This window comes from Octopus bimaculoides, chromosome 10 (genome assembly GCF_001194135.2).
Source record: "Octopus bimaculoides isolate UCB-OBI-ISO-001 chromosome 10, ASM119413v2, whole genome shotgun sequence".
NCBI lineage: Eukaryota > Metazoa > Mollusca > Cephalopoda > Octopoda > Octopodidae > Octopus > Octopus bimaculoides.
Window position 1 is genome coordinate 25716900 of NC_068990.1, and position 10582 is coordinate 25727481.

The 10582-nt window shown below is 36.7% G+C and overlaps 1 protein-coding gene across 1 annotated transcript in view; it reads left to right on the plus strand.

Moving 5' to 3' along the window:
- The window catches only part of LOC106877474 (RING finger protein 11), a 65826-nt gene extending 55244 nt beyond the window's left edge, over positions 1 to 10582 (plus strand). Inside the window, exons 2-3 of the mRNA XM_052971093.1 lie at positions 5151 to 5299; positions 9396 to 10582. Coding sequence (XP_052827053.1) covers positions 5151 to 5299; positions 9396 to 9570 — 324 coding nt within the window. The 3' untranslated portion in view covers positions 9571 to 10582. The remainder of the gene's footprint in view (positions 1 to 5150; positions 5300 to 9395) is intronic.

A 10582-nucleotide genomic window follows, 5' to 3' on the forward strand; every position in this document is an offset into this window, starting at 1 on the left:
TAACGCCAACCACTCTGAGAGTGTAGTGGGTCCTTTTTACGTGCCACCGGCAAAATATTAAAAAGAATGACACCACTTGTTCGACAGTGATGCTCATTTACAACCTTCAAGCAATGTCAAGACAAGGGGCCACACACACACACACACACACACACACACACACACACACACACACAACAGGCTTCTATCAGTTTCTGTCAGTCAAATCCAGTCACAAGGCTTTGATCAACTTGAGGTTTTGGTGGAAAACACTTGCTTAGGGTGCCAAGCAGTAGGATTGAACCCAGAACCATGTGGTCGGGAAGCAAACACCTTATGAACACAGCCATGCCTGCACCTATATTTGGTCGCTATAAGCACATCTTCTCTTCACCAAGAGTTTTGTAATCCTTATGACAGGAAGATCCACAATAAAAAAAACAAAACAAACTCTCCTGGTGCTTCGAACATGAACGAAGCCTTAGCAACTTGAAAAAGGGGCGTTACATTGTGTATGGTAGTCCTAGATACACAAAACCTGACTGAAGGACTGGGCGGTCATCACTGGAATGCCGTTGACTGTAAGTTTGTTCAATCAGGGCTGATCTAACATCAACCACAGAAATGACTCAGCCTTCACACACACATAGCTTATCATAAGATTAGAAAGGAATGTAGCTGCTATTTTTAGCCTTACAGAAAAAGTATACAATGGAGTCCTTTGTACATGGTGCATGAAAAAAAAAAGGAAAAAGCCAGCTGGATCGTCATGGATAGAATGTCCTTGATCATAGGCCTTCTGGATCAGGACTGTTAAGCAGCAACATAGAAACTCACCGATAGGCATGGTGGCTATGTAGTCACTCAACATGCTAGAAATAGCAGCCAAATTTCCTTAAATCGTATTTTTGAAAAGCAGTCACAAAAATTATGTAAGCTAGTGGGTATGTTATGTCTGTAAAAGATGGGATGGTCATAGTTGGATAGGTGTGCTTAATCATAGTCAACCTAGATTAAACAAGAGTGCATCCCTTACTTCTGCCTCCTCCCACCTCCTCCATCCACCTTGCCAACATCACCAACCACTCACACACCCCCACCCATCCTCGGACTTATGGAAGTAAAATTAATGACATCACTGGCTCTTTTTTTTCTTTTTGTCAGCTGTTTCGATGACTTTGCTGTCTGACAACATTTACCCTCCCCCCTCTCCTCTCTCACACATTTGTATAAGTCTCTTCTCTCTATATGTGTGGATATATATATATATATATATATATATATATATATATATATATATATATATATATATATATATATGTATATGTATATATATATATGTATATGTATATATATATATGTATTGTGTGTATATATTAACATGTGAGTGTATATTTTTTTGTATATGTATCTATCTGTATGTGTGTGTGTATGTATATATATGTGTAGATAAGCATGCATACACACACTCACACAATACTTCAGCTGGATAAGTTTTTTGTTTTCTTATTTGTGTGCAGACATGGCTGGAAGGTGGGGTGGTGGGGTGGTGGGTTGCTTTTGTGTTCAGACAAGTTTTGGGTGTGAGTCTGTCTAATATTTGTATTGCTTTTGCAAGCCACTGACTAACTCTCTCTGCATGTGTGTGTGTGTGTGTGTGTGTGTATGTATGTATGTATGTATGTGTGTGTGTGTTTACTTTCATTCTAAGATAAATTTGTGTGTATGCGTATGATTCAAAAGTGTGTGTGTTTTGTGTGTAAAGTTTGTATTGACTTTGAGAAAAGTGAAGTGCATGTGTATGTATGTATGTATGTATTACATGTATATTGAGAAGAGATGCTATGTGTGAACTGGGATGTGTATAAAACGTGTGATGTATGTGTATAGAATGTAATGTGTTAATGTTTGTATTTATTTTCAGTACAGACAGCCTAGTGTGTGTGCATATTTATGCATATATATATATATATATATATATATATATATATATATATATATATATATATATATATATATATATATATATATATATATATATATATATATATATGTGTGTGTTAGATAAAATGAGACAACAAAGCCAAGGCTGTGTGGAATTTTTGGGTCATTTAATAATAATAAAGAGAAAGTTAGTCTTACAGCTGTTTCTGGGATATTAGGGATATCCCTTCATCAGAGACGAGCTGAGATGGTTTAACAGAGGGAAATATTAGAGTTCAATATAAGGAGTTATTTTGGGAAAGGAAACAAATAAGGCGTATATATATATATGTGTGTGTGTGTGTGTGTGTGTGTGTGTGTGTGTGTTTATGTATTTACTTTTCTTTGTTCGGCCATTAGACTGCAGCCCATGCTGGGGCACTTGCCCCATTACTTTTTTATTTCCATTTTTTTAAAAGTCTGGTACTTATTCTATCAGCCCCTTTTGCCAAACTGCAAAGTCACAATGTAAACAAACCAACACCGATTGTTGAGCAGTGGTGGATGACACACACACACACACACACGTCCATACAATGGGGCTTTTTTCAGTTTCTGTCTACCAAACCTACTCATAAGGCTTTGGTCAACCAGGGGCTATAGTAAACACTTTCCCAAGGTGCCATGCAGTGGGACTGAACCTGGAACCATATGGTTGGGAAGTAAACTTGAAGATATATATATATGTGGATGTATATATGTGGATGTATATATGTGGATGTATACGTGTGTGTGTGTGTGTGTGTGTGTGTGTGTGTGTGTGTGTACAGAGATAAAAAGTTGTTTTTGTTAATTTTTTTCTCTCTATGCAAATCTTCTTAGAATGCACCAAAAACAGGTTGGTTGAAGGTCACGCACAAATGAAATCTTTTTTATTACAAATATGTGAACTAAGTGTTTACCGGAACACATTCTCGATAATAATAAAAATAGTAATAACAACAATAGTTACAATAATAATAGTTGTAGTAATGTTGCTAAAAAAATGGGATCTTTTTTAAAACGGGGGCCACATTTTTCATCTACCAGTGTTCCAAGTTTCAAGGTGTCATATAAAACTTCTTTTTCTCTTAGTCTTCTTAAAAAAAAAAAAGAAATCCATAAGTTATTCCATGTTAAAGTTGTCGTATTTCTGTAATTTCAACCAATCACTGACGTCCATTCAGCCGATATACATTAAGTGCTGACTACATAAACAAACGATTCTGAAACAATTAACCCTAACCCTAACCCTACGGTTAGGGTTAAAGCAAATTTAAAATGAAAAAAGCAAATAAAACGAAGGTATGGAGATTAAATACGCTTTACATCGCTTAATCAGCCAAAGGAGTAAATATAAACAACTGAATACTTGTCAGTGATTGGTTGAAATCATCGAAATAAGACAATTTTTTACATGAAATAAATTCGAATACAAAAATATTTTTCTGTTCTATAACACAAAATAGATAAGTATACGAAGTTTGAAAGTCTTTCGGTACCAAAAACACTACGTAAAACATTAATGAAAACTGTGGCCCCCGTTTTAAAATAGATCCAAAAAATGATAATAATGATCTGAATAATAACAATACCAACAATAATAATGATAATAATAACAATCATAATAATGTTTCTAATGTAGGCTCAAGGTCAGAAATTTAGGTGAGGGGTATATTCTTAGTGTCCTTAACAGGCTCTTTATTGACCTGAATGCATGAAAGGCAAAATTGACTAAGGTAGGATTTGAACTCTGAACATAAAGATTTGAAATAATGCTGCCGGGTAGTTTGTCCATCAGTAATGATTCTGTCCATTCAGCTTCTATAACTGTTGATAATGGTACACGGACGGGATGCTGAATGCATTTTTGCTGAAAGACAAGAAGCTGAACAAACAAGAATGCTGAACAGACATACGAAAATTAAAATTTAATCTCGTTAAATCTCAAGTGCCAAATTGGTGAATTGGTCATTAAACTATGTGGGTAGAAATGTTTTTATTATTATTGTGTCCGTTTGGCTTTACGTCCATTTGGCATTGTGTCCATTTGGCATTGTGTCCATTTGGCTTCTTGTCCTTAAGCAAGAGTGCATTCGGCATCCTGTCCACGCATGGTTTATAATATATACACAAGGTGGCAAGCTGACAGAACTGTTAACATGCTGGGTGGAATGCTTAAGTGGCCCTTTGTCTTTATGTTCCGAGTCCAAATTCAGTTGGGGTCAGGTTTGTCTTTCATACTTTTGGGGTTGATAAAATAAGTACCAGTTATATACTGGGGTTGAATTAATTATCCCCACCCAAACTGCAGGCCTTGCTCCAAAATGTGAAACCAATGTATGTACAAGGCCTGAAACTTTGGGAGAGAGAGTAAGCCAATATCCTCAACTCCAGTACTTCTTTTATCAGCCCTGGAAGAATAAAAGGCAACATTTGACTTCAGTCAGATTTCAACTTAGAAGGTAACTAGCCAGAAGAAATACTGCTAAGCATCTTGTCTGATGTGCTAACAACATCATCATCATCGTTTAATGTCCGCTTTCCCTGCCTGGCATGGGTTGGACGGTTTGATTGAGGGCTGGCAAGCCAGAAGGCTGCACCAGGCTCCAATCTGATCTGGCAGTGTTTCTACAGCTGGATGGCTCTCGTGCCGGCAAGGTTTCTACATCTGGATGCCCTTCTACACCTGACTGGTGTAAAAAGAGTAAAAAGAGAATAATATGGCGAAATGGTAGAATTGTTAGCACACTTTATTTTTTCATACCTTTGTATGCTATACATATGTCCCCTCTTCGTCAGTATATACCGTGTATACTGTTTTTTTGATTATTGTATGTAAACCCCCACACTTTTATGTTTGTCTCTGTATTGTACCACCCATCCTTTGCCCTGTGGCAAATAAATGAAATCATTATTATTATCATTATTGTCAAGACAGCAAAACAGCAGAATCATTAGAGCTTTGGTAAATACGCTTGGTAGCATTTCTTCTTCCTCTCTAGATTATGAGTTCAAATCTTACTGAGGTCAACTTTAGCTCTCATCTTTTGAGGGTTGATGAAATGAAGTAGTACCAGTCAAGTACTGGGTTGAGAGTATTGACTAACCCCCTGTCCACTAAAATTGCTAGCATTGTGCGAAAACTCGAAACCATTTGTATTGTTGTTATGCTATTTGTTTATTTATATTTTTAATCTTTTTTCCAGGAAAGTGTACCGGTATATCACCCGTCTCCCAATGTGAGTCGGCCAGCGAATCTATTAACAGAAGAAGAGCAGATTAAAATAGCACAGAGACTTGGATTAATTAACCACTTACCAACTGGAGTTTATGATGGCACAAAGAAGGCCAGAGAGTGAGTTGGGAGCAGTTTTTCTTTTTCTTTTTACTTTTCGAGTGTTGGGCCTCACAGAGGCAATGACAAATGACCGAGACCTTTGGCATTATGCTGTGCTTGAGAAGAGGCTCCATCGAGCCAAGTGAAATTGTAGTCATGACAGATGCCGGTGTCATGCAATTGGCACCTATGCTGGTGGTACGTAAAAGCACCCATTACACTCTTGGAGTGGTTGGCATTAGGAAGGGCATCCAGCTATAGAAACCCTGCCAAAGCAGACTGGAATCTGGGACAGCCTTCCAGGTTGCAAGCCCTGGTCAAACCGTCCAACCCATGCCAGCATGGACAACGGACGTTAAATGATAATGATGATTTAAACCCTTTTTTCCACTCTTGTAAATTGGTTGGCATTAGGGAAGGGTATCCAGCCATAGAAACCATGCCAAAGCAGATTCCAGAGTCTTCTGAGTTGCCACTTCCTGTCAAACTGTCCAGCCAATTCCAGCATTAAATGATATCAACCTGTCCAACCCATGCTACACGTTAAATGATGATGATGATGAATTCATTTTCTTCCACTGAAATATGTTTTCATAGAATCCACTGAAATCCAGTGCCAAAGCCATCATATTTTTTGTGATCATGACCATCCTGATCATAAATTAACCTTGGACAAGTGACTTCTACTACATCTCCCAGCAACCAATGGTCTTGTGAGTGGATATGGTAGATGGAAACTGAAAGAAGCCCATCGTGTGTGTGTGTGTGTGTGTGTGTGTGATCATTATCGTTTAATGTCCACCTTCCATGCTGGCATGGGTGGGATAGTTTATGAAGAGCCAGCCAGGCAGAAGCCTGCACCAGGGTTCTGTAACTGTTTTGGCAAGGTTTTTACAGCTGGATGCCCTTCCTAACACCAACCACTTTACAGTGGAGGTCACGAAAAGCGTCAAGGGAATTCTTTTTCTTCCAGTTTAAGGCCACAATATAGATAAATAAAACAAAAGGAAAAAAATAATCCAATACGAAAAATAAGTAAACGAAAGTACAAAGTATAGTTTTTTTTATTTGAAAGTGCTGCAGGATTGATAATGATTTTAAAACAATCCGAGGAAATATAAAAATAGATTTGGATTAGCGCGTGTGTGTAGCTTTACGAATGTTTGAATGCCCTTTTTTTTTCTTTTGGTGTCTCTCACATTAACGATATATGATTGTAAGATTGAAAATAAAAGAAAGAAATAAAACTGTATTTGAGAATATGGAAAACTAAACCTGGCAATGCCGAGTAACTGAAACGAATAATTGGACAAACGTCTGTTCTGTCAACTTTCAAATAATATTTTTAATTTTAGAAATAAGTAGTTAAATTTTAATTAATTTTTACAAAATATGAAAGCGTTAATTTATAATAACATTTTGATACCTTCCTTTTAAACATTTACATCTTGTTTCGTTTCCTCAAAAGAGCCAGTTTAATTTTTGCTTATTCTCAGCTTCCATTTTTTCAACTTATTTGTCTCTAAAGCGAAAGATCTCCAATTGATTTCCTCTTTCGCCGGTGCTGAGTGTCACTAGTTCCTTCCGTAACTACTATTTTATTTGTTTTTATTTGTGCAAGTGAATTACCTTCCGTTTGCTTCGCAGTTATCTCCCTTGCGTTTACATTAGATACAAAACATGGCAGATTTAATTCTTCAAAGAAGCAACAGTTTACAGTGGCTTCATTACTCATTACAAATATTCATCTCGTTCTTTAAAAGTAGAACAGGTGACCACTGCGTAAAGGTCTTTATTCTTTTTATGCTAATGATAAAGAAAGGTTATCTTTCGATTGAGAGATATAAAATGCAAGATGGAAAATCAAAACGCAGGTCGAAAGATCAATAAAATATAAAACAATATTTCTTCAGACGTCAACAGTATTGGAAGGAGAATGATTGATGCTAAAGGTCATTTCTTAAGCTGACAGGAATGACAATGTAACATCAACGTACGGAATAAAATGCCTGGGCAGACTATGACAAACAAATAATTTCTTTATTGCTCCAGTTAACTAACATCAAAGTCATCGCGACATTTTCGTTACGATGTCTGTTCTAGTTACACTGATTGTAGCGGTTGGAGGCGGTGGTGGGAGGAGTGTGCGTGTACGGATACGTTTGATGGGAATGGAATGTTGATAGGAAGCTCCGTAGTATAAGAGACTGGATCCGTCTCAGGTGCTATAATGAATTATTATCGGTCATCGAAGTTGTTTAGTCCCAGGACAAGTCTAAACAAGTAGGCATTGATGAAAGATGCTCCATCTATGACCGTCCCATTTGTGTGTGTGTGTGTGTGTGTGCGAGAGAGAGAGAGAGAGAGAGAGCAGAAAAACAACATTGCTTTTTCTTTTTCTTTTTAGATCCTTCAGTTTTCAGACAACTCTGTCAAAAGCAATGCTTATTCACGTTATTTAAAATCAATGAGGCATTATCTCGTAGCTTTGAGATTTCGACGATGTGATTATTTTTAGAGTGACATTGTAGGGTATGTGTGAGAGGTTGGATGAGGTCAGTTTGAAGAGAAAACAGGTAGAATGTTTGGGCCAGTGAGTAAAATAGTCACTAGTATTGTGGAGAGCTTGCCCAGCTGTAATGATGTTCACCTCACTCTGATATATTGTGTTTTTTAACACAATATCTATCTATAGTGTCTCTCAGACGAAAACCAGTGTCATACCTTTCAACAAGGTATATACATTTAGGTCAGGTGTGGGGGAATGTACTGTTGCAGCACGTTGCTGCATTCACCATTTGTCAGTATATTCTCGGGTCCTCTTGGGCGATCCATTGAACAATCCCACTCAGTTCCCATCTCCATGAGACACCTCTTCCTCTACCTGGACCATGTGACATTTGGTTGACCAATACAAGCCGTCAACCCACCTGGATCCTAAGTGAAAAGAACACAGTAAGCAAGATCTAAATCAGAAAATCCAGCAACATGGCCAGACGGTCTGAGCTGGCCATCATGATGACACACAGATGATATTTTCGTTTAATGCTGTTACCATGAGTTTTCTAATAACCTGGCAAGCTCCTACAGTACTAGTAAATGTTTTTATTCCTTGTTTTCGATGTATATCAAGGCATGAATTTCATTTGAGTGCACAGCATTGACAAACCTCATTCTCTTGAGTCACTGCAGCAACTCTGTTCATCTTGCTCTGATGTCTATTGTGGTTTTTATCATAACAAATCTATGAAGTCAACCCCACAACTTTGTACCCTCTAATGATTTGTGAGATTTTAATTCAATACCGTTTCAATTGAGCTCACCAAATTATTTTGTAAAATAAGAAATACCAGAGGAACATAACTATTTGATGACTTCAAATCGCATCTTGCTTATTCTTAATCATTATAGGAGCAATAAACTGTCATGTGATGGTTTGTTGGGCAAGAAGTGTTGCAGGATCTATTCCAGCTCTTGTCTTTTGGTCAGGCCTTAACCCTTTAGTATTTACACCTGCCATATCTGAACCAAATATTCTACTTGTTTCATGGTTAAACTAGCCAGATCCAGCCTCTCATACCTACCCAGCAAGATAACAGTTCTAGAAATCGTTAGTGCCACATAAAAGCATCCAGTACACTCTGTAAAGTGGTTGGTATTAAGAAGGGCACTGAGCCATAGAAACCATGCTAAAGCAGACAACTGGATCCTGGTGCAGCTCTCCAGCTTGTAACCTCCTGTCAAACCGTCCAACCCATGCCAACACAGAAAATGGATATTAAATGGTGATGATTTAGTGTGTGATTCAAATAAATAATTAAAATCTTAATGAAAATATTCTATTCTTGATTTGTTTTAATTATTCTAACTTCATCCAAGGGTTACCAACATCTATCTGTCTATGAATCTCTCTTGCTCTCATTCACACTCCTTGCAGTAATCATCTCGGTTCAAATCCAACTGACATCAACTTTTTGTCTCTTCAAGCCAAGTCTTCAACCCCAAGTCCTGGGGTCAATTCTGTCAATTAATCCCTTCCCCTACTTCAGCTTGTAACATCAACATTATTTACACACCACTCACTAACTTTTTTCCTTCTATTTTTGTTTTCCAGGTGCGTGATATGCATGGTAGAATTCAATATTGGTGATGCATTACGTTATCTTCCTTGTATGCACACTTACCATAGAGACTGCATCGACGACTGGTTGATGCGATCCTTCACTTGTCCTTCGTGTATGGAACCAGTTGATGCTGCTTTACTGACGACCTATGAGACCAATCAGTGAACTGCTGTTGACTGTTGTCTTTCTTTTTTGTATTGTTGGGTTCATTGGTATTTTATTTTCTCTCTCACACATCCTTGTAAACATTGAAGACGCCACAAAGACACGCACACAATATGCTCTCTCTCTGTCTCTCACTCACACTCACAACACACACAAATACTCACATACATAGATTCGAAGTTCTGTTGGTGTCTCCTACATGGATTCTCAGCTATTGATCTCGGTGCATCTGAAGACAAGCATGGGCCTACCTGAAATCAACCAATCTGTTTTGATTTGGGAGTAGGGCAATACCAGGAGGCACCACTTCAAAGGAAATATATATACTTACAGAACATGCACACATATGTATAAACACACGTGTACATAGATATTTATACATCAAATACACAAATACTTATATACATACACACACAGATTATATATATGATTATATATTTACACAAACACACACATGTATGTATATTTGTATATATAACTCATACACTTACACATATATGCATAAACACAAATATATATAATTACATATATCTTTACATGCATACACATATACTTACAAGTGTGTATAATATGTTTGTATGTGTGTATGAATATGGATAATATAATTACACATATGTATATATAACCCATCCACTTACTTATATATGCATACACACATATCTATATTTATACACACAAACATATATAATTATATATAAAAATTTATATAATATATATATAATTATATATAAAATATATATATATATATATATAGTTATATATAAAAATATATATATAATTATATATATATGTAATATATATATATATATACATAATTATATATAAATATATATATATATAATATATATATACACACACACACGTATATATAACTGAACTTAATAAATGCATAGCACCAACACAGTACTGACAGGCAACTGTCACTGGAGAAGTGAAACTTGCTGCATTGTGAAGAGGAGAAAGAGGGGGGAGTGAAAAAAGAAAATGAAGAAGAAAAAAAAAACCAAACAAA